General features: G+C 42.1%; 3 protein-coding genes across 3 annotated transcripts in view; 1 reads left to right on the top strand and 2 right to left on the bottom strand.

Annotated features, from left to right (window-relative positions):
- Positions 1-5,986, bottom strand: part of ncf4 (neutrophil cytosolic factor 4) — a 23,060-nt gene extending 17,074 nt beyond the window's left edge. Inside the window, exons 1-3 of the mRNA XM_062387436.1 lie at positions 5,850-5,986; positions 4,770-4,854; positions 4,524-4,683 (exon numbers count right to left, since the gene is read on the bottom strand). Of these exons, the coding sequence (XP_062243420.1) occupies positions 4,524-4,683; positions 4,770-4,854; positions 5,850-5,881 (277 nt within the window). The 5' untranslated portion in view covers positions 5,882-5,986. The remainder of the gene's footprint in view (positions 1-4,523; positions 4,684-4,769; positions 4,855-5,849) is intronic.
- The window catches only part of LOC133953509 (parvalbumin alpha-like), a 26,729-nt gene extending 10,366 nt beyond the window's left edge, over positions 1-16,363 (top strand). Inside the window, exons 2-5 of the mRNA XM_062387437.1 lie at positions 14,048-14,116; positions 14,273-14,402; positions 14,546-14,655; positions 15,637-16,363. Of these exons, the coding sequence (XP_062243421.1) occupies positions 14,056-14,116; positions 14,273-14,402; positions 14,546-14,655; positions 15,637-15,662 (327 nt within the window). The 5' untranslated portion in view covers positions 14,048-14,055 and the 3' untranslated portion in view covers positions 15,663-16,363. The remainder of the gene's footprint in view (positions 1-14,047; positions 14,117-14,272; positions 14,403-14,545; positions 14,656-15,636) is intronic.
- baiap2l2b (BAR/IMD domain containing adaptor protein 2 like 2b) lies at positions 16,353-25,381 on the bottom strand. Its single transcript, XM_062387438.1, has 14 exons — positions 24,888-25,381; positions 24,650-24,725; positions 23,383-23,469; positions 22,352-22,413; positions 21,794-21,865; positions 21,315-21,404; positions 21,078-21,209; positions 20,000-20,104; positions 19,294-19,396; positions 18,983-19,190; positions 18,457-18,522; positions 18,046-18,361; positions 17,880-17,920; positions 16,353-17,251 (listed from the first exon to the last, which is right to left on the bottom strand). The coding sequence occupies exons 1-14, from the start codon at positions 24,939-24,941 to the stop codon at positions 17,176-17,178; spliced, it is 1,488 nt and encodes a 495-aa protein (XP_062243422.1). The 5' UTR covers positions 24,942-25,381; the 3' UTR covers positions 16,353-17,175.

Here is a 25,381-nt window from a genome sequence, read left to right as displayed (position 1 = left end):
TTACAATCCATCACAGCACCATCTGGAGTTATTGGCATTTTATTAAAGTTAAAAACATCTTTTCCTGAAACGTGCCGACCTCCAGGTCCAGTCTAAAATTAAGAAGCAACAAAATCCAACCGCTCTGAATCAGCTCCCGTCCCACAATAGATCCGACTCCATCCAGAGCTGCTGTTAAATCAGATTTAGTCTTAATGACCCCCCCAACAATATGCAGCCCTCGCTCTCCTCCCCTCAGTTTCTCTCATCTCACTGACTCTTCAGCTCGATAACTCACTCAACCACTCGGAGACAGACATTCACCCAATCACTTCCCATCATCCCCCCCCCCCCCCCGAGCCTGGATGGACAAACGTCCCTTTGACCTTGGATCCATCACACGGCCGTTTCTATTTCTGTTTTCTATTGTAGGACGTGTGAAATAGATATTCTCTCTATTAGATGTTTCTCATTAATCAAAAAATATACTTTTCCATTCTTCTTTGTTTCTGCCCCCCCCCCCCCGACACGTCAGTCTTTCCCCTCTAACGTCCTGATGAGATCTGGCAGCGCAATTAAACCCATCAGATCTCATTTTATCCAGGAAAATCCTCAGCGGCAGATGCTAAATCAGAGTTTGTGTCAAAATAGAAGTTTCCCAATATAGCGAGAGACGATGAGGGACACACAATGAAATCCAATGAGGACTTTCCTGTTAATTTCACAATAAAAGACACGTGTCTCTATACATAACATGTGACTTAAGAGTAAGATCAATCTCTGTAATAAAATAAACTATTTATACACTATACTTGTAACAGTTGTGCAAATAACAGAGTTTCAATAAGTTGAATTTCAGATTTTTTAAGAAAACATAAATGATATTTAAGATTTATTTCAAGTACAACTTATATAAAGGGACATTGGAGTCAGAATTATCTTTATTTATCTTTATTATTACACGTCCCAATTATTAAATATAAAGTGATGTAGCTCAATGGACATTCAAAACTATGCACGCTGCAAAATGTCTGATTGATGATGATGAAATGATTAATATTTGAAATACATGATATTGGAGAAACTTAAATTGGAGGATTTTTAGTAAATACATATTGGTATTCTGTTATATTACCTTTAAATAAAGGTTATTTCCTCTATTGATGCGGACAAGCAGCCGCATTCTTGAACAGGCATTTCACATTTCATCTTGACCTTCACTTCAAATGCATTTTTTGCAAATTCTGCAACTCGCTCTCTACATGTCAAACCCTCCGCCGAGCGCCGGCTGAAGCACCTGCCAAGAATGTGACTCATTCGAAACCTTCACCCTGACGCAGAGCAGATGGAGCTGAGATGGAGGCAGAGACGTGCAGGACGGGTCGGGAGCAGAGAGACGAGGTCAGGGAACAGCAGGAGCCTTGTTTGATCGGATCCTCAGTTCACCACAGGTGCAGCGAGAGGATATCTTCTGGGTCCCGACGTGCTGAGATGAATAAGGTCCTAACTCCCATGTAGTTAAAGTAAATGATAAAAGAAATTCCTTGTTCTTGATCTGAGCCAAAACTAAAAGAGTTCCTTCTTGGCCTGGGATCGATCCTTCTCCCAGAGTTTCACGGAAATCGGATTATTACTTCTTTGTGAGATCTTGCACAATCGCACAAACCAACCAACAAACGGACAAAGAAATAGTCAGACTTCAGGGAACCAGCAGGTTTACAGATGCTAACACACACACACACACACACAGACACACACACACACACCTCATCACTCCCAAATCAATGGGCCCAGCCTCCCGTTCAAAGCCTTCAGGCCCTTTATTGGAGCAGAGGCTGGTTTCCAGGCTCTGATAATCCAAACTGACGGCGGCTCCTCGACAGACGGACTCAGGGGGAAACACGGAGCTGTGGAATCAAACCAGAGCCGCTGAGCAGACGAGCACGAACAGGGCCAACCCCTGAACATCGGCAAAGTGACAATCTCGTACATCTGAAGTGACTTGATCCTAATTCTAATGGAAATCAAGACTGAGGAAGAACTCAAACTAAAACTGAGACAATGTAAGAATCCACTTCACAGATGAACTGTCGCACAATGACTGGATTGATCGTCTGAAGGGAACTAACGGCTGGATGCTGGTTGGATGTTTGCAGCCCCCGTCTGTCTAGAGTTTTAAATGGGACCCTTCAGTTTCTGACTGGTTGTCGCACTGGTTCTAATTTAAAGCTCCTGTTTGCTAGTGGCTGTTGACGCGTCCTCCCACCTCTTAATCTTCTTTAACAGCAGCTCACTTGTCCGGGACAAAGACTTTTATTCCCTGGACCGTCGCTCGTTAAAAGTCCAGACGTGTGTTTCTTCATTCTGTCACTTTCTGATTCACCATTTTCTCCTCATGCAGCTCATCTCCTTGTCATCCTGCTACTTTATGCTGCATCGCTGTTCCCAGTAAAACATATTTCAGCTTTTGAACCAGTTTATTGTTCTGGATTTACAAATCATGGTTTTCTCTTTAGTATAAAAAGGCACAGCCTGCTTTAAATTCCCTTATGGGTCAATATGTAGAGATCCTTCAGCTCGACATAAATCAAAAGTTATGCTCGTGAACCGGAGGGGGAACAAAGGAGTCACTAAAGTTAGCTCCATGCTGTTTGCATCATGTTGGACGGACGCTCTAGAGGTAGAGCTACTCAAACTTCTTCTTCAGGCGGATTTGACCTTAAAAAGTAGAACATAAAACCTCCATCGTGGCCCAACAGTTTCCCCTGAGTCCAATTAACATCTTGCAGTGTTCAAATGTTGAAAGTTGAAAGATGATGATTGTGAAATCGAATTGAAGTTGCAGAAGAAGGTTTGGCAACAACGACAAGAGGAGAGATGAACGTTCACTGAGGTTAACGGAGGGAAGTTTGCACATTTGTTGAGATGTGAACACTCACTCATCAAACTTATTAAAGTTCAATTTGATTAATATTTCGTTGCACCTTCAGATGGATGATATCTCAGCCTTTAGATCTCAAGCTTCACATTATGATGCAGAAACATGAGCCTGAAACAAGCCGTCACTTTCCCCCTGTGGCTTGAACAGAGCTGGATTCATGAAGGAGTGGGTCTGGAATGAAATTGGATGAAATTGTAATCGGATCTGTGAAGAGCTGCGACAGTAATTAAACTTATTTCAACTACAACTGATGTGTTTTGGGATTATGAAGAACATCCATCACATCTAACTCCTGTGAAACTCAAACACAGAAGAGGAGGGCGGAGGATTTATGATCAACTCTATGTCCAACACAGTGGATCTGTTTCAGGGTTTCAGTTCTTCTGCCAGCGTGAAAACAGCTGTCACCACCCCCCCCAGTCGGTTCCTCTCCGTGTGCACGAAGCAGAGAGGAGGCAGTTTGCATTCGAGGGTGAAGGTTCAAAACCGATTGGGCAGAAACGCTGCAGAAAAGAACAGTTTTCACTCTGCAGTGGATCAGCAGCTGATTCTCCAGGAGATCACTGTGACACCACAGAGGAGTCGCCCACTCACATCTACAGTCTGTAAACTAAATCACAACACTTTCAATCAAGGATCTAAATGACCAATTCAATGGAGCTATTATCATTATTATTATTATTATTATTAATTTAACAATAAAAACAGCTTTATTGGAACTTCCTGGACTTGTGAGCCCGTTGAGTCACTTTCATCAGACTCAGATCAAACCACAGAGTTCAGGCCAGAAATGGCTCAAAGTTGTGCAAGTGTGTGAGTCGGTGGACGAGTGTTGCTTCATGACGGCCGGGGACAAATCAAATAAGAAGAGGAAGTGTGCTGGCTTGCTCCTGATTGGTCGAAACAGAGCTATTGCCATCCCATCACCTAGGTGATAAGATACAATACAAACTCAGAATCCAAACAGAGCCACATCTGACATTTTAAAGCCAGAGACTATAAATAAAGCTGGGTGACTCATCTCCACTGCCTACTACTGTGCAATATGAAGCAGAAATATCCCAGATGCAGGCGCCACCACCGAGCACCGGAGGCCATCGGGGGACAGAGCTATACTGCAGCCGGCCACCAGGAGGCGATAGAGGCACATTGGCTTCACTTTCAGGGAGGTGTCATGTCGTCCATCTTTATTTAACCATGAAAACACTCTGCTCATGGTAGATTACAATCAGAGTCGCCGATTTTCACTTGTGTCAAGACTTTTAGAGCAAATATTTATCTCAGTTCATCTTAATGAACTTAACTCTGAAGCCTCGGGCTCATGTCATGTTTTCAGGAGAATAATAAACATTTGAAATCGGAGACTGTGACTTCACACAGACATTTCCTGTCAGATCAGAAAGGACAGAATCCAGAATCACACATCATGATGAAGAACTTCTCTTTGAACCGTGTGTTCACGGATGAAAAACATGTTCAGTATTTGAACAATGTGAAACCTGACACCGGGTTGAATATTATGACGTGTGTTTGTGTGTGTGCCTGTGGGAGTGTGTGTGTGTGTGTGTGTGTGTGTGCAGTTGTCAGCTGGACACACACTCACCTGGGAGAGACGGCAGGACGCAGGTGTTGGCAGTAGGTTTCTCTGGGTCTTCAGGAGAGTACCTGGCCTCCAGCACCTGGTGCAGGTTGAAGAACTCTCGGTACCTCCTGTAGATCAGATACTTGCTTCCTCCCTTCGTCTTCACCTCGATCACGAATCTCTGAAAGACGACAAAGAGGCGGAAATGAGAATAACACCCGTCCCCAAAAGCTCCGGGTAGAAGTTTGTGTTTGATTCCCGACTCACAAAGTAGTCGATGAAGCCTTTCTTCTCCTCGATATCAGCGATGGTGGCGCTGATGGGGACGTTGTCGGGCAACTGGTCGAAGTCACTGAGGAACACAAACAGGCAATGGTTTTTATTTGTTTTACACTTGTTCATAAAATACAAACTTTAATCAGTTAAAATACTTTTAGAAGGATTCACACCACTGGCTCTGTTTGTGTCTAAATGTCCAGATAAAGTTTTGTTTAGTTCTAAGTGTTTATTCTAGAGGAGCTGCTGTAACACACACATTTCTCCCATAGGGATCAATAAAGTATTATTATAGGATTAATTTATCTTAACTTGACCATTTACTAAGTCCTCAGCAGGAAATCTGGGTGAAACCGGAGCTTCGAACTTCAACATTAAGAAAGTTGAGCTATGCTGTTTTTTTTTATCATTTAGGAAACAAGGTTAAATCTTTTATCTCCTGAAAACTCACTCACATCCTTGTTTCCTCTCACCTCGACCATTGTCTTTCCTTTTATACTGGTCTTCCTCAGAAGTGTCCTTGCCCTGGCTGCCTGGTGGTTTCAGGATTTATTTTAAAACTCTTTTATTTACTTTTAAAGCCGGACGGGCGCCTGCCTCTGTCTCAGACCTGTTATCTCACAGCCAGGACGCAGCCTGAGATCCATTCTGAATTCTAAAGACTGAAAACCAGAGGAGATGAAGAGATTAAACGAGCAGAAGTTTATCTTTAACTTCTTAAGATTAAAAAATACATATCATGACTTTTGTTATTTGTATCTTTATTATTATTTATTCTTATTAAGTCTGAGTGTCTGTGGCTTTCATATTGTTTGTGCTAAAGCACTTTTTGACTTTTTGGCACACGGTGCTCTAAAAATAAAGTTATTATTATTATTTAATAAATGAATGTAGGCTGTAAATTGTGTTTATCTGTTCATTTGTTGGACAGACAACATTTATAAATGAGAAGCAGCAAAAACAACCATCATCCTTTGATTGAAAGCAGATTCCCTAAAGTTTTACAAAAGAGTTCAGAAGTTAAAGTGCTCGTTCACCAGTGAACCAGTGAAACCAGTGCATCCCACTCACCTCTCGTCCCGGAGCTGCTGCGGCAGAGGCATCCTAGAACCTGCAGCTGTGACTGCTCACACACTGTGGAGATCGGGCTGTGTGCGCGGACACACGCGACTGTTTCAGGCTGAACACTGAGACCTGAAAAGCTGCAGAACAGGAGCAACACAACGGAAACGAGCAGCAGGAAGAGAGAGCTCCAAAATAAGAGCAGAGGAAGCAGATAGGGCACGTGACCCCTGAGGCTGAGAGGATACAATGAAGATATAAGAAATTATAGATGATAGTAGGGTTAATAAAAGATAAGATAATCCGTTATTACTCCCACAAAGGGGAAATGTGCAGAGTTACAGCAGCAAGAGTCCTAATAGGAAATCAAAAAGTAACAATAAGTAAAATGCAATACTTAAGGGACAGGAATATAAAAAATATTACAAATATGAAGGGACTTAATCTAATATGAATCATTGATATTGCAGTGACAAAAATACAAACACTTTGTTCCCATCATGTGTCTGCAGAGTTGATTTTAAATTAATTTTAAATATATGGAGGACTTGACAGCTCATGAAGTGTTATGATCGCCCCCTGGTGGCTGGCTGCAGGTTTGGTCATAAACCCAACTGTACAATATTTGAGAAAATGGACCAAAGTAAAAAGTAAAAGCACACATTAGATTAATACTTCTTAAAGATATTTCTGTCATAGTCATTCTCTTTGTAGCTGGGGGGGGGGGTGCATAGTGATTTTGTTATTAAGATTTGTTTTATTTGTTGTCTGTGGATCAGTCACGATGGGAATCATCTACTCATGAATCAAATAAGACACAGACATTATGTTTTAATTCAATTTTAATCAAAACTTCTTTCAAGTTTTAACTAAACCTTACAAAACTTGGATTAAGCCCAAATTTCGCAAAATGATTAAATCTGAGTTGCATGACTCAAACGTCTTGTTCCACCTGTTCTACCTTCTCCCAGGTGAGAGTTCACTCTCTGCCGTCACACAAAGCATCAGCTGCAAGTTGCATAATTTTACTGATTCATATCTTATAATGAATTCACATTGATTCTTATGAACAAGCTCTTCACTGGGAAAACCTATTGTTGTGATTATCCACTGAGGATTGAGAGAAACTTTCTCCTCCACCTGATTGGTCAATGTCAACTCTTTCCTCTCTCACTTCTCATCCCACTGAGAGAGGAAAGTACACATTCTCCACATACAAAGCATTACTACACAAACACACACACACAAACAAACACACCTCAGTCTTGACCCTGCATCCTTCGGCAGTAGTCAATATGTTCTACAGATTTCAACTTGGGGCAAAAGAAAAGAAAGAAAAGAGCAATTACATTTTTGAAACACCTTAAATTCAGCACGTTGGACGTCTTCAAATCCAGAGACACAACCCACAGAGCTGAGCCCGGAGTCGAGTGTTTTATAACACAGACATATTTGACATGTAGGAAAGAAAAAACCTAGAGGCCAAATCAGATTAGATTGTTATCCATCCACGAATGAAGATAGAAATCAGAGGCACAGTGAGGAGCATGTGACTTCACTGGTGGACGGGTGTGGTTGAGACAGAGACACACTTCCTCCTGTAAATCATCTAATGCAACAAGGAGCACTTACTTAAAATAATGATATTAAATCAAAAGTTAAATGAGCTAAACAACATCACAAAATGAAAAATACTCTGATAGGGCAAAGGAGTAAGGGCGGATTGTGCTGCCTTAGCTGCATGACACAACCAGAGGAACACAAACACACACACACGCAATAAACATATGATTAATTTATCTAATGTTGTTTGATAGTTTTCTCTGTTGCCTCTGTTGATTCTGACACTTTAGTTTGTTGTTTCTTGAAACTTTCATGTCAACAAAGTACCTTTAATTTAATTTAACTCAATTTCAGAGACAGAAATATATAGTAAATTTATTATTTGTTGGTTTGATGCAGGACTTGGTTTTTAATCTTAAAACAGTAGATTTAAAAAGTAGTTGGATGTTTGAGTGATTGTGAAGATGGAGAAAGTTTCCTCAGCTTCAACCGTCACAACCAGCTCCAGCAAGTTGAAGAGTGAAGCTGAACTGAGATCAGTTAAAAAGACTCAGAAGTTATTAAAAAAACAGAATTTATCTCCAATATTCAGCAGGAAACTTCTCAAGACTTTGGTGGATTAGTTACAGCAGCAGCTCTTCTAGTTCAGGAAGCAGAGGATCATGGGTAATATCCATGTTGCATTACTGTAAAACTACTTCATCACAAAGCCCTAAAGAATAAATCCCCACCTGTGACTGCAGAGGGCGCTGCTGATCAGTAAAAGATACATAGAGCTCCTTTAAACTGAAGATAAACTTGTCAGTTCTGTGTTTATATTTTCTAATCTCTCTCGTATCTCTCTCTGAACAGCAGCAGGTTCATTTGTTCTTTATGTCAACACGTCACATTCACTGTTCAGGCTCGACTCACCACTCCAAAGACAACACCCCCCCTCAGCTCTCACGCTACACGTCTTCCTTTTGTCTGCTTGGTGATAACAGGCCTGGAGGAGACGTCTCCACCCAGACTGACAGGGGTGAATGTCACGAGGATTTAACGAGCGGAGAAAAGAGACGTGGAGAGAGAATATGTGTGTCTGTTGTGTAACGACTGTGAAATGTGTGTCAGTGTGACTGTGCAAGAAGGTGTGCAATAGAGCACGAAGCTGCAAAGAAGAGGCTGTGTGTGTGTGTGTTTGTGTGTGTGTGTGTGTGTGTGGACATATCGACCCCATGTCTATTTCCATGCAGCCTGAGATGGATCCTCTGTAACAAACCAGCACCAGCCACCGAATTCAGAAACATTTTTCTTTATTTATCTTCGAGCAGCTGCTGGAGTCTGTTGCATTTCAGCAAGAGTGTGCAAAAGAGAGAATCTGTGGATTGTGACTCTGTATATGAATTTAAGATGGCGTGCATGTGTGTGTGTGTGTTTGTGTGTGTGTTTGTTTGCAGTTTATAACATGTCAGCCTTGTGATATAACTTAGATAACAGCAGTAACTCTTTATATCCGCTCCTACAGTTACATCGTGAGCTACTCTCACTCTTTCGTTGTCACTCTCTTCCTCCCTCCCTCACAATTTTCATTTAAATCAATGTTTATCTAATATATGTTTAATCATCAACTCTCGACAATAACCATCAGTTTAAATGTGTATTTGACTTTGAACTGTGTCATTAATTTTTTCATTTGAGAGTTTATGGCTTTTTTTGATCATTTCAGAGTTTTTATAGCTGTGAACCACGACATTAAAAGATCAAATAAGGGCGAGCGACAACACGTTTTCTGATTCTCTCTCATCCTCCGTCGTCTCACCTTTATTCATCCTCCTCTCTCTAACGTGAATCACATTGTGACTCCTTCATTAGCCCCGCTAACGGCCTCGGCCCGACTCCCTCTCCTCCTTGACAAACTCCCGACTTGACGCTCCTCAATTATTTCAGCATTTCATTGAAATAATCACATCATATGTATTTCTCTGCATCTCTCCATCTTCTCCCCGCCTCCCTCTCCTCCCTCCATCATTGTTATACAGAAGCTGGAGAGTGCTGATTAGGAGAAATTGAACAGAGGAGAAAGAGCTCAGGAGGCTGAGAGAACAGAGGGTCAGCTCAGGGCAGGAAGAGGCAGAGAAGAGCAATCTGTTTTGTTTTTATTCCTCCGCACCGACGACAGAGGCCAGAGGCTTAATGCCTTCTGCTCGTCCGTGTGTCTGTACGTACTTTTAAATGTATGTTCTGTCCGTCCTGATATCTTTAACCTGATATCTCACAAACGCCTTCAGGGAACATTTCAAATTGGTACAAACGATCACCTGCACTGAAAGATGAGGGAGAAGTCGGTGGTCCAGGTCCCTTTGGCCTCATGAAACCTGTTTTTGGTTTTGTGAACTCAGCATCTCAGGAAAACCTTGAGGGAATTTCTTAAAATTTGGTGCAAACGTTCATTTGGACCCACAGATAAACTGATTAGATTCAGGTGATCAAAGGTCAAGGTCAAGGTCATGTTAGCCTCACAACACAAGATTTGGGAATTTCAAATTCTTCATGTTTTGGGGCTACCAATCCGAAGGTCCCAATTAATTAAGATACCTAGAAGTTGTGGGAATGGAAACTCCCCCTATATTGGAAATTCTTTTTCTGAAGTCTAATGACAGGTCTAGTTATATAGTTCTATGTCAACAAATACAAGATAAGCAAACATTTCTTTTAGCATTTTAATATGAAGACTTGTTACAAGAGACAAAAGCAGTGAGGCAAGATTTTTCATTGCTGAACAGTTTCTAGACCAGTGTATTAAATTATATTGTGTGGTTAAGTTCTACGACTCCATTAAATAATAATCGTCCACGATTTCAAAAACATTTGACATTAAATTAAAGTTTTACGGTTGAAAGCATAAAAAACAGAAACTGCCAATATCAACTCAAAGGTGCTGAACAGTATCCAGAGCTGTTAAAGTCAAGAGTGGGTTTTAATAAATAAAATATGTCTCATGTCCTTTACTTCAACTGGCTGCAGCTTTGTAACGGCTCCTATCGCTCATACATGCACCGATCATAGTTTCATTCATCTCTCTGACTGGAAGCAAGATGATTCACGACACCACCTCAGTAGAGATAAGAGTCAGACAGAGACACAGGCTGTCAGAGCTCTCACAGGATGGAGATCGATGGGTGATAAGACCCATGCAGAGAGGAAGGAGCAATTTGTCGATGGAGTTAAGATTTAAGTGAAGCTGGAGGAGGAGGAGTCGTGAGGGGGGGAATCAGCAAAGGGATTAGATGAAGGAAGAGGTTGTTTGAGGTGAAAGACGGAGCGAGGAGGACGTACGGCCTCAGAATCAGCGTCCTGCTCTCCTGCTGTCTCCTGCTGTCCAAGATGGAAGGGGCGGGTCGTGCTCTGGTACATGTCTGAAAACAGCTCCTCAAGTTGTTTGACCCTCTGACACGACCCTCAGGATCATTTCAGAAAGCTATGAGACAGATAAACTGATATTAACTGATGTCGACATATTCATCCAGATCTCCTCTTTTCTGTCTGTCTAAACCGTATTTCTTCATATTTATAAATTCCGTTCACTTTTAGCTCAGTTTTGGTCTCTACCACACAGAGCAGCTGCCTTCTCAGAGCAGCTGCCTCCCGGAATGTTCCACCTTGTTCTCCAGGTTGTTCCGAACTTTGTCCGATCGAAGCCAAACTTAAAGGGAGGAACATTGGTTACTTTTCAATTTTACACTACATAGAATCAAAAGTATTTGTTTCTTACATTTACAAGTCTAAATATTCAGTTCCTCTCCTTCATGCACAGGCTTGTGTTTACATGTTTATGTAGATGCTGCATGTGTAAATTCAGATATTATATCCATAATCTGAACTGCTTCAACACACAGAGACAAACAACCACTCACTCTCACATTCTCACCTCAGGCCAATATTTAAATATAAATATTAAGAATTTAAAGCAAATTAAATCGATAAATAAACCGGACAAGCACCAGCACCAACCTGTCAGCCTCAATGGTTCTTCCTCCTTATCTGGAACCAGGCTTCTCTAAACTTATTTTAAAGAGACAGCTGTGGCAGAGGGAAGACACAGGCTCCATAACGGAGAGATTACCGAATAAATCAGAGCAGATAAGAGCAAGAAGGACGGATGTGCAGAAAAATAAATAAAGAAGAAGAAGAGGGTCGTGCAGAGAAGAGAGAGAGAGAGAGAAGGCCTGGGTGGAGATAAGAGGGCAGTTAGATAGAGCCGTGTTATTAACAGGCCTGTGGGTGAATTGTTACCGCTGCAGAGAAAGAAAGAAAGAAACAAGATGGAGAGAATACTGAGAGGAGGGGAAGAGGTCTATACAAGTCTTATTGTGACATCCTGACCAACATGCTCGTCTTACCTCCATCATCCACCAATCCATCCAGCCATCCATCCACCAATCCGTCCATCCATCATCCATCCATCCATCCATCCATGCTGCAGCCTAGTAAAATACCTTTTTAGTTTTATAAACATTTAAACCAGAGTGATTCAATATTTGTAGCCGTGTGATTCTGGAGGAAAACTGAGAGTGTTCTGTGAAAAGCTGATTCACATTCACACAAAATTAAATTTAAATATAGAGGCACTATTATTAAAGAAAATGGTGTAAAACTAAATATCACAGTTACTGACCCATTCAGCATCACCTGGAGAGTCCCTTGTTATCTGTCCCGGAGTTGTTGTGTTGTCTTCTCTTACACACAAACAAACGCTCAGGGGTGAAAACTCTGCAGAGTTAAATATATATTGCTGTTGATCCTTATTTCTGACATTCTCCTCATGCTGCTGTATTTTTTTGTGTTTTCTTCTCTGCAGTGTTTTTGTTACACAACATGTTGGGAGCAGGTGTTGCTCTAATGGCTTTTTGCATTTTACTGTTTACTGTAACTTGTTGTTACTGTTGGCCGCTCTTAAGAAACAAGCTAGTGCCAGATGCCGAGTGAGATTACCTGAGTTAATAAAATATACTTTATTAATAATACACTTGCTGTGGCATGACTCACAGCTCACTGTGTTATTATCAGAGTTACGATCTCTAACGATTTCCTTCTGATCTGAAACCGTGTTGACACACGCATCAAAATATGAAACTCTTGCCTCCTTCAGGGGAAGTTGACTGAGAGTTCACGACTGAAAAAAATCTTTACGATGCAAATTCTGAGCTCGTTTTTTAAAGCAAATGAAAAGACAAAGACTCAGAGTCTCAGTGGAGCTAGAACAGAACCTCACAGTGGTCATGTGTATGAGCTGCACCATGGAAGAGGCTCAGGGAAGTCAAACCACTGTTGTTCTGTCTCCACCAAACCAAAGTATAAAAACCTGAGACTTAAAGACATTAGTTTGAGACATTACATTTAATCATTAGATTTTATCTCATCAGGGGAAAAGTTTTAACAGCTCAGCACAAGTAAATTTTCTCTAACTGCCTTTCGCCTCCGGTAAAAGGTGGAGAGAAAGTTGGGAACTATAGCGAAGAAGCTGTGACTCGGGACAGAGAGCAGGTCGAATCGGAAGGTCGGTGGTTCAATCCCCAGCTCCTTCCGACTGCGTGTGAAAGTGTGTGATTGACAGAGATATGTGTGAGTGGTGCAGTGTGACTGTGTCAATGTGACCTGTGGTGAAAAGAAAGGGATGACTCTCACTCGTCCTTTACTAAGGGAGGTGGAGTATTTTTAAGGGATTAACACAGTGCAGCCTGGAGGGGAACCATCGAAACTACGCCACAGTTCTGCCAGACTCTTATCCTGTGAACGGCACATTCACACACATGCACACTCACAAATACAACACACACACTGGGCTCAGGTCCTTTTAAGACACAAACACGTTCGTCGACAACTGGACACTTGATTCCAGAAGCTGCTGGAAACACCACAAGCCACAAGAGAGACTCCAGCTCAGCTGTGACACCTACTGACCCCCGCAGGCTGCCTCTGTGAACTGCAGCTAAGGGCACATTCAGTTTTCAGCCTTAAGGGGAAATTCATGTCACATTTTAGCAACAGCTTCATATTCATAATGCAAAGCTTGGTTTTCCACTGTGATATCAAAGGTTTCACCGGAAAGGTTAAAGGTTAAATGCCTTACAGCTGCAGAACTCACACAGAGAAAACACTAACATACATGTGAGGAGTTACTGGAGGTGGAAATGCAGATTTTTGCCATATTAATAATTAAAAGACATAATAATTTTGTACTTTTTTCACCAATGTTTGCAGATTGTGTGAATGTCTGGTTTCTATATAATTAGGCACGTACTTGAGCTTGTAATGTAAAGTGCCTTTAGATATTGTATGTTGTTGGTATGTTTTTTAAATTGTTCTGTGTCTTAATACACACTATGTTGTACAGCAGGGGTATTTGTATGTTTTTCCATCACAGTGCCAACACCTTGTGTGTTCATGTCTAAATAACACAACCAGAAGTTTAGAGAGAGAGATTTCACATTAAAGAAGTAAATCATTGTGCTTGTGTGTTGTCACAACTTGCAAAATAAAGTGAATCAGTTAAACGACTTCTCACAGATCCCTCCACCTCCTGTGATCCCGACTCTTTGGAATATTTTCATCCTGTCATTTCTTACCCTCTCTCTCCGTCTCTCCGTCTCTCTCTCTCTCTCCAGCTGACAAGATGACGATGACAGATCTGTTGAAAGCTGAGGAGATCAAGAGAGCTCTTCAAGCCTTTGAAGGTCTGTAACCGTCGAGAAGTGAAACCGACAATCACAGCGAACGCACACACGTTGTTCAATCCACACAAACACACACCATCCTGCTCTGAATGTGTAGGACTGTGCAGCTGGATTTGATTTCACTCTTTGTATCATTGCTCCTTTTGCCTTTTGAAGGAGAAACGTTTGATCCAAGAAAGTTCTTTGAAATGGTCGGGATGAGGGCCATGTCGGCCGAGAACGTCAAGAAGGTCTTCCGGGTCCTGGACGTGGACGGCAGCGGCTTCATCGAAGAGGAAGAGCTCAAGTGAGGGATTCACAAAGACCCAGAAATACACAAACACACACACACACACCACAACACGGCTACAGTTAGATAACCAGTAGTTTGTGTGGAGTCTGTACTCTGTCATGTTTACACTGAACACCGTGAGGGATGGTTCTCTGCAGGTACGTCCTGAAGGGCTTTTCCAAGGAGGGCAGAGATCTGACCGACGCAGAGACAAGTGAATTCCTCAAAGCAGCGGACAAGGACGGAGACGGCAAGATCGGCATCGACGGTGAGAGAAAGATGCTTATGAAACATTTTATTACTAAAGAAAAGGTAGAAGCCGGAGAGGGCAACATTCTGACTTGTATTTCTGCAGCAAAGCAGAATCCAACTTAGGATTTAAGCCGAATCCAAACAATGCAATTTCAACCGTGTAAATAAGTAATATTGTTTTGTACAAAATACACAATCTGAAAACCCCCACACCTGTTCAGAGAAGTTAACTTACTTCATTTGGTCAGAAAGTTGCCTGGGAACAAAAGTAGCATCTTTGAAAACTTTGCAAACAGTTGGTCAAAGAGAAATAAACTGAGCATCTGTTAGACGCAAATTAATAAATATTGACTGATCCAGTGGATATCCAGAGCAGATGGGCCGTGTCATAGGGACTGAGGAAAAATGAAGTAGAGAGGGTTTTGCAAGAAGTGCAACAGTGTGGCTCATAACAGTGTATTGTAATAATTTTTGGGCACGAGACCATTTTAAGAGACATCTTGACTTGTCAAAAAGCACCTGATCCCGGCTGCATTCCATTCAGGTGCTTCCAGGTTATTGTTTAAACCAAGGACTGTAGATTAAGATTAACAAGACGTCTCCACTTCCTCCCACGAGCCAGGAATCTTGTTTTTATATCATCAAATAACTGATTAAAACAAAACTTTCGGGAAAAATTTAAGTTTGAACATTTATCAGTGAGTTAAAAAATACCTTGTTGCTACTTTGGCTTTTAAGCTTGGTCCATGTCCCATTTACTAACATGGAGGAGGCGTTGGCTTCACTTTTGGGGAGTGGTCTTATCTTCCCCTCTTTACAGTCTTTTGTGCATTATGCTATAATTTACACCTGAGCTATTTCAGGTGTAAGTCAAAAGGCCTTTTTTCTACCTATTGAGATCATTAACAATATAGAAATAAATCATATTTCCATCATTTGCCTTTCAGCTGTCGATTCTGTCTCATAACTTTTGTACATTTTAACTTTTCTCTTCCAGAGTTTGAGATCTTGGTGCATGAGTAGGGGACAGCTGAACAGCCCCTCCCTCCCTCCCTCCTCCTCCTCCTCCTCCTCCTCCTCCTCTTCATTCCTGCATTCATATTTTGTAACGGCCAACCCCCCCCCCCCCCTCCTAACTCCTGTCACCTCCCTTTGTACCCCGAGCACGGAGTCACACGGGAGCTGCTCTCTTCCACACCTGAGCGGAACCCGGCCGACAGGGAGTCGCCATGAGGAGAAACACACAGGCATCATAGGAGTCATCTTTTATATATATATATATTTATCATATCCACTCGCTCATGCTGTTTGGATTTTCAGAATCGTTCTTGATGATTTCATGAGGATAGTTTGTGGTCTGAAAACCAGTGGTGCTAGTGCTGTAGATGGTGTCGATGTTATAAAGACTTCTTCCTCTGTGTATTTCAGGTTGTGCATCTTGTCTGATTGGTTTTACTTCTAGATGTTCACATAACAGTGCACTTTCCTCCCACTCCTCCTCCTCCTCCTCCTCCTCATCCACCTTCCCTCACCTCACCTCATCTCCGCTTTCCCTTCCTCCTCCTCCCTTCCTCCTCCTCCCTTCTTTCACCTCCTCCGCCTCTCTCCCTGCCTCCGATCAGATGATGTAGTTAAGTAAATATGAAATATAAGATGAGCTGTGAAGGATAAAAAAAGAAGAAGATCTGAGTAAGAAATGATAATAAATAAAGGTTGAGTAATAACTGTGTCTTTACTTTGTGTTGCTCACAGTGGACACACAACATTCAACTCACTAAAATACACTGAACAACGCAAAACGAGTCAGTCACACAAGTAGAAATACTGCGTTAGCATCAAATATCAACTTCAGTAAAATAGATAAACATGTGTTAATATCAGCTGGAGGCTGTAGCTTCATATTTATCAGTCAGATCTGAGAACAGCAGAGTCTCAGGGCCACGTTTAAGAGAAAGATTTCAAGATTAATGTTGTAATATTGCGAGAATAAAGAAGTAAGAACAATAACATGATTTAATGTTAATATAGACGCTATTTAACGAGAGATTCGTAATATTATGAAAGTAGAGTCATAATCAAAATAAGTTGGAACATTACACAGATATAAAGAAAAAAATTGTAATTTTATGAAAATAAAATCATGATTTAATGAAAAAAATGTCGTAATTAACAGAATTTAGTTTTAGTTTATAAAGGAAAAGAAGTCACAATATAATGAGAATAAAATGTATATTCGAATAGTTTTTCTTTTGAAGTGGTCTTAATATTATTAATAATAATAAGTGTATTTCCTCCAAAAAATTACGAAATGAAACAAGCACCAATCAACATAAAACTTTATGATTTTGATATTTCACCATTAAGATTTACTACAGTCACAAAACCTCATCTTGTCTAATACCGGACCAGAACCTCAGCTCTTCTGACTCCGCCCGCTTCACGTCTCAGATGAGACGACTTTACAAAGAAACAACACAAAATGCACGTCCTGCCTCCACAACCCGATCCGGCAGCGTCAGTAACACACCCCACCGGGTCAGGTGATCCGAGGAGAAGATCTGTCATTGGTCGTCGTGGGGCGAAGCTTCACTGTGGCGAACGGGTTTGTGCCTCTGAAACGAGAGGATGACGGACGATGTGACACAAGACCTCATGTGCTCAGCTGCTCTCTGACGACACACAGAAAGAACACACACACACATACACACACACACACACACAGACACACACACACACACACACACACACACACACACACACAAACACACACACACACACACTACAGGCTGGATAACTAACACCAGTCAGAGGTGGATATTCACAATATATGTTTTAAGGCTTATTGATTTAAACTTTTGTGCATCTTTAAAGACTGAAACTGAAAATCAATCATTTAAGAATCTGTCTACTGAATTTTTGATAAACTGTGAAATGTGTGAAAAAGAGAATAACTTAATAAAATCGAATATAATATTGCTTCAACCACCAAGTGCAACAAAGGAACCTTATAGCCTATATGACACTTGTTTTATCCATCATCATTTTTATGATGTGTGAAATTTCCCGAAGTGTGTTCAGGTTTTTGTTCACGCTGTAAAGACACATGAATGGATACTTGATGGTTTTTCGGATACAGAATTGATTCTGCAATATTTAATACAAATGTATTCACTAAGTCCAGGAAAATAAAAACTAGGTTGTTGTTTTTTAGGGAATCGAGTCGTACACGTTGATATTTACCTGGGAAACAGAGGGTTGTCAGGTCCCTGGGGTGATAAGGCCTGAAACAAGAGAGGACTGTCAATGTGAAGAACCCAAACAATAAACCAGGATTTCTGTATCAGGGTTATTTAATATACAACAGGAAAATATAAACCATTTCTTCTCAGTGTTCATCCTCTGGTACCTGGACATCAGATTCACTCCTCCTCTCGGGGAGCGGGGAGATCGGCTGAAAATCCACAGAGCTCCTCCTCAGGTTCTGACTCGGCTGAGGAGGCGGCTGTTCGTTGTAGCTCTTCGTCTGACCCAGCCTCTTCTCCGTCGCTGGCTCCGCCCTCTTCTCGGGGAGGGGAGAGATCGGCCGGAAGTCCACGGAAGCCCGGCGGTTGGGCGTGGCCGGGGGCGGGACATCGCCGTAGCTCTGGCTCTCCGAATGCTCCGGGTAGGTGTCGGTGGGATCCAGCAGATTGTTCATACTGTGGCTTCTCAGGGAACCGCCACTGAGGGAACACACAGGATTCACATGAGACAGGGAACAGATGGGAGTTGTTTCCGACAAATAGAATACCCTGAATAAAATGTATGTGATTCTCACCTTGTTTCTAAAGTGTTGGAGAAATCTTCGATGGGCGCCACATAGGCAGCAGGAAACCAGCCCTGACTGGAGGAGACGGCACAGAGTGAAATCAACCAGTACACCATTTCCTGCTCTAAATAATCAAACTGGTGTTTTATTCTACGTTTCTCTTGTCAAATAAAAAACCTGCAAACAACACTAGACATTTATTTCATAGTTGCAAGTAGTAAACAGTTAGTTTTACAGCCTTACTAACAAAATGACACTTAGATCCATGAGTTGTGTAGAGAAGCTGATCGATACCAACGACTCCACTGTTACAAAACACCCTTTAGCCTATTCTCTACTTTACAAGACCATTAACCTGTCACCAGGTCAATAATGAATACGTTTATTTATCTCTCACGTCAATAATAAGGACTAAAAAGTGAAAGTTGTTCCTCAGGGACTGTCACAGCAGTCTGATACGATAACTTGCGGTTGCTGTGCCCAGAGATCATTCAATGCCAATGTAAGAATCTCCTTTCTGTTTTCCTCCACCCACCGCAGGCTGCTGTCGGTGCGTCCGTACAACCAGCCGTTGCGCGGCTCCTGCACCAGGACGGTGACGGTCTCCCCTCTGTTGAAGGGCAGGAGCTTCGGGTTGGACGAGGACGGGTGAGACACCAGGGCTCTCATGGATCTGCCTCCCCCGAGACCCAGGGACTCACCCACCGAGCTGGAGCGGGAGCGGCTGGGCAGAGGTGACGGTGCTGGAGGTGGAGGAGGAGGAACAGGGAAAGAGATGTTTGTCCTGACTTTCATTTTTGATGTGACAATGTAGAGGTACTGTGATTAGTAGTGAATTCCTCCCACCTCTAGAGGGCACTCTGCCCAGCGCCTGTTGCTCCCTCCTGGCCCACGACATGTCCTCATCTCTGGCCACAGTCTGCAGCAGGGAGCTCACTGAACCTCGGAGCTGGAGACGCATCACAACCAAGTAAACCAACTTGAGAAAAATGTTATTAGAACCACAGACTGTGAATAGTGATGGACGACACTTCTCAACTTCCTCCCGGTATCTAGAAATGAAGCCAAGATACGGGTTCCGCCATCTTGTGCTTTTGATGTCACATAGTTAATTAAAGCCAAACTTACCAGAAACATGAACAATTGAAAGAAGTGACAAGAACTACCTTAATTGACAGAAACATCTTATTTGACATGTATTTCAACCTTTTTTAGTTTGGTGCATGTCCCATTCAATAACATGGAGGAGACTGGGTTTGTGACCTATACTGTAGCCAGCCACTAGGAGGTGATCCATCACCGAGTCTATCTTTTTTAAAGTCTATAATAGTAAAAAGACGACTTCTTACAAGCTAATTCTAAACAAAGACATGTCACTGATATCATCTGATAATAAACATTTTAACTAAAGGCCTGTTCTCCCTTGTGCAGATGATAAAAACTGCTCTTGCTCCTATATGACAATGTGCTGAACCTTAATATGAGATATAACTGAACATTAAATGTCCCTGTGGAAAAGAAGAATTGACTAAAGCAGGTGAAGTGCTGGTACCTGTGCCTCTTGTTCTAAGTGTGTGGGCGTGCGAGGTCTGGACCCTCTGGTCTCGTTCACTTTCTCCTTCCAGCCGTCGGCCTTTTGCTGAAGAGATCCACCGGTCTGCAAACAGTCGAGAGAGGAGAGCGACTCATCAGGTCTCAGCCTCATGAGACAGAAACTCTTCAGGAGATAAGACGATGGACACTGAGACAGTTTCAGATAATCAACCTATTAACATGATATCGCACAGATCGTATGGCAGTGATCTGTGCTGTCTTATAGATATATAATCACAGAATCCACTATATACCTGTAAAAGGAAGTCAATGGAAATATGAATATTCACATCATATGTTAGAGCAGCTGCTGAGGTCAAATCTCCTTTTTCATGAGAACATATTTAATGAGGAGACATTGTAGTGCATTTTTTCAAATTCTTTCTTATAATTTTGAGTTAACATTTGTTTACTGTTTGATTAAATCCGTTTCTCAGATATGTAAATGTGTGAGAATTGCATCTGGACTTTCTGGAGTTTGCCTTTCACATTTGAAGAATGCATTTCAATCAGAGCCACTGTGTTCAGCCAAGGGCAGAACATCAGGTATAAACTCAGCTGCAGAGATTCATGGGTTCTGTTCGACACCTGCGTCGGCACAAATCACCAAAAACTCTCAAATCTCGTTGACTTTACAACTGGATATCTTCGTCTGTGTCATCTACATGTGTGACTCCTCCTTTCATCATGAGATGAACATTCATTTGCTCATTTGGACATTCTCCGGAGTTTTTACTACAGGGGCTGGAAGGAGAGACTGGAGATTTTTGCAGCAGCTTCCTCTGATATTTGCTTTTCACCAACAGCCCCTCTGGACACTTTCAGATCATTCAGATTCTTGAAGCAGCTGATTAGCCTGAACTTAGCTGCATCTGATCAGCACAGGAAACCGTTTTAGGAGGAGACAGCCTCGTGAGAACACAAACCCAGAGTTAGCTCTGTGCTGCTGGTGTCCCTGTGTGAGTCAGGCCACAGCAGGAGGCCGGCTGCTGCTCTGCGTGGACCATGTGGTGGTTGTGTGGTGTGTGTTCATGAACCTTGTTTATGAGGAAGAGAAGTGACTGAGTGAGGCCACAGTGCTTCTCTGCCAGGAAGCGATACCTCCTCTCCTCCTCCTTGAGGATCTCCTGCTGGCTCTGCCTCAGGTACAGCATGTACTCGCTGTTCTCCTAAAACACACACAAACACACAACTATGAAGCACAAATGAACTGGACTGCTGCTGGACTGTGTGTGTGTGTGTGTGTGTGTGTGTGTGTGTGTGTGTGTGTGTACCAGAGAGTCCCTGAAAGCTCCTCGTCTGAGCTGTTTCTCCAGCGCCTCGGCCTGATTCCTCACCTCCAGCTCGTAAACTCTGCGACTCCCCTGCAGCACAGGACACAGATCCATTCAACACAGGCTCACCTGGTGAACATAAGCTTTTCCTGAACCTGTGGACACTTTGTTTGTCCACAAACAGTTTTTGGTTAAACTTGTGGACTTGTGTTCCTGCATGGTTTGAGGAAGAACCTGAATTCTCTGCAATTTAAAGGTAGTTTTCAGGAGTGGTCATAATACAATTTCAAGAAATCTTAATTCAACATTTGCATTTATATCGTGGACACAATCCGCAGACGAGCCAAACCATCATGATCCAATCAGTAACTCCACCTTTAATCTCTGTTAATGTTGATGAAGGATGTAAAATACATCAGCTGCCTCATTGTTGACATGAAGGATAATTTAAAAACATCTTCCTTTCCCTCTAAACTTACGTCGATGTACTCCTCGTCCAGCTTCACGTTCTTCTCCATGGCTTGAAGCACCTCAACCTGGAACCATCGGAACTGTAGCAAGGAGAGAAACAGTGGTGCTGGGATGTAACTGAGATGATATGGAAACTTGACATTATGGGCTGGACTGTTAAATTTAAATCGATCTATATGCAAATGTTGCCGGGTCCTCAGTTGCTAATTGGCATCGCTACAGCCACTGCAACCAAGCACCAGGGTCTGAACGGCTCAATGGATTTTAATCAGGAGGTGAATTAACCCTGTCAGGGGTCATCTCAGGGTCATAGGCTAACAAGTGCAATTCCCAGTGTGCAGATCTGTTCTTTAATTAATTGGGTTACAGTTTTTTCCATGTGTATAAAGATGAACAATGTATTTCAGCTTCCTCCTACAAAGTTTCACATGGTTTTTGTAGCATCGAATAACAAATTGATTCCAAACCTAATGGGAAAACATGTGTGTGTCCGTTCATGCAATTCATATTAATTATTATAATTGCATTTATTGAAATAACATAATTAACAGAAGACTTTCACTGACCACACCCTCCATCTCTGCAGTGAGTCTCCTTTGTGTGTCTGAAATCTGGATCAGGACGTCCCCTGTTTGAGACAAAACCAGGTCAACAGACACACACATCAAATTCCCTCAGTTTAAAATAACAGTTATGGGAATATTGCTTGGATAATATTTGTTCTATTCAGTTTTTAATGGGATTATTTCACCTGAAAATGTTGTTGCATGTACAAAAAAATGGTAAAACTCTCATTTTGTTTAATTTGTGTCCATTACAAATAGCAGTTTGATAAACAACTTTAACACAACTCAACTCAAGCCAACTCTTGTGTTAATGGTTTGAAAGTGCGACTGGTGCTACTGGTCTGGTCTATGGTGATGGACTCTGGTTGAACTAATGAATTGGGTGCAGCTGAAAGACGGTCCCCATCTATAATTCAGGGGCCGTCACTCTATAGGGCCCCAGGTCACGCTGTGGCTCCCTGACCTTCTCAGTTAGCCGACCGAGCAGAACCTCTCGCACTAATGCATGAGCCCACACACACCCAAAAGGAGGGAGCTAGCACATTGCTAATTACTGCTAACAATGCTTTGGCACCTATCCAGGGTGGGAGTGAAAGTGAAGCTTGTGGAAAAACACACACAGACACACACATACACACACACACACGGACACACACACAGAAACGGGACGTATTGTGGTGAGAAAACAAATAACTAAAAAGCTGAAACCTAATTTTAAGGGATAATTTGTGAAGGTTCCACAGAATCAAATATATCTTCATATTTGTCTCAAAGAACAGCAGCAGAGCAGATTACTGACATGGAACAAGATATTGAAAAAACTCAAGACAACACAATAAATATTCTGTTTCCGTCTCCGGACTGCGTCATGAGAAACAACCAAAGGTGAGGATTTGCTAAAAACGTTAGTTTCAGCTAAATCCAACGTCATCATCATCAGTATCATCTGACATCAGCTGCCTCACCAAAGAGACGTTTGGTCCATGTGATCAATAGTTAAGTACGATCTATGAAGACACACACACACTTACCAAGAGAGCGAGATGAGAGCGTGTGCAGAGCCTGGTCACCCATCTTAGCCACAGCGCTGAAGTAGGCCTCGCTGCAGACAGCTAAGGCTGCAGGACACAAGCAAATACACAAAAATATACACAACTTACAGCTTTTAACCAGTTAAACTTCTCCACCCTAAGACCATCAGTTCTATTTTCTATCCTTTCATTCACACAAGCCTCGGCGTGTTGACACGTGAGAGGTGGTTTATAGATGGGTGTAGTTTTACCACGCTGCCGTGACGTCCTGCTCTGGTTTTATCAGGCAGAGATGCATTAATGATACATGTTAACCCCCCCCCCACACACACACACACACACACACACACACACACACAAAGACACAAACACACACAGAGAAGCACAAAAGGATAAGTGAGCTCGGACAAATACGTGGGGATGAACATCTTGTTTTAAAGAAAGAAGTTGTTTTCATTGCTGAAGTATGATATTATAATATTCATCGATACAAAACAATTTAATATATAGCGATATAATGCAAAAAACACATAATTGATATATTTGTTAAATCATTCTCTGCTCGTTAAGAAGAGTTTAAAAACACAACCTTCACTCTGAAGAAAAAAATCTGTCTTTAAACTTTAAACTTAAAAGAAATAACAATGTGATAATCATAGATATCTTCTGATGGGAACATTGTAATCTGGATATAATTCTTTGCCATATCATCCAGCTCTCCTAAATATATCACTTTTCACCTCAGACATGTCCAGTGACTTAAGGAAAATAATAACGTGTTCTCGTTCAAGAACTAAAACCACTGCAGTAGAAATAAGGTGAAGTGCTCATAATGAGTCACAGACACTGAGGATCATGTGACAGACGGGTCATGACCTTCTTGTCAGAGTTCCCTTGTCTCCTGTCACAACCTGTGTCTCAGCGATTTCAGTTAAATCCTCTTCCACCGCTCTGATTCCACTGACATCACCATGGAAAGTATTTTTACAGTAAATTGTCCGGATAATATTTTCTTATTCTGGTACGTACCACATAAACACAACAACACGTTGCTGATTATATCATTAGAAAATATAGAATACATCTTCTGTTACCAACGTGCAGGATCAAAAGTCAAAAAAGGCCTTTTCTAACACATTATATTAGTGTGTGTAAATGACAATATATGTAATAGAATGTCTGATACACACGTGCACATTCAGACACAAACAAACACACACACACTGTAATTGAACCACACAGCCGGTCACTCAGGACGCTCACTCACCTTGAAAAGCTTTGACGTAGCTGTTTCCTAGAGCAACGAGCTTCTGGAGTCCCGGATTGAAGTGCTCCATCAGGTTCTGCAAACACACACACACACACACACACACACACACACACACACACAGACACACACAGACATAAATGCACATGAACAGACCAACATGCCGATGAAGAATAATGTTTAACAGCCCATGTGACTTATACATGAAACTAGATAGTGAACATTAATACAAACTCACCGAATAGACAGTTAGAGTGGATCTGTGCAGCTGGTCACTACCGGCTCCTGACATCCTGCAGATATAATATAAACTTCTCTCAAAGATAAAAGTCTTGAAACCCGAACGTCAGAGACAGAAGGAATCTTCTGTGAAGAGTCTGAATCCCATTCAAGCCTCCTCAGGTGTGGTTTCTGGTCCTGGGTGCATCAGCGTCTTCGGGCAGGAAATCGAACAGCGGTGCCGTCCTCCCTCTCTCTCGCTCCCAGTTTTCATTTGTGGATGTTCCCCTCGAGCCCCCTGTCAGCAGCAGCTCTCATGGAAAGAGTGAACGGGTGAGGAAGGGGAAGAGGAGAGCGAGCGGGTGCCATCGATATGACCCGGGCCAGGTGAATTATTGATTGAGGAGGAGGACGGCTGCCCCACTGGCTGGGATGTACACTCACACCTCACATGGTAACTTTGGTGAAACACACTGCTGCACCACAACCGAGAGATTATTAAATGATCATGTG

Source organism: Platichthys flesus, chromosome 5, assembly GCF_949316205.1.
Source record: "Platichthys flesus chromosome 5, fPlaFle2.1, whole genome shotgun sequence".
In the NCBI taxonomy this organism is placed as follows: Eukaryota; Metazoa; Chordata; class Actinopteri; order Pleuronectiformes; family Pleuronectidae; genus Platichthys; species Platichthys flesus.
Note: the sequence above shows the minus strand (reverse complement) of the source record. Positions and strands in the feature narration are given on the sequence as shown.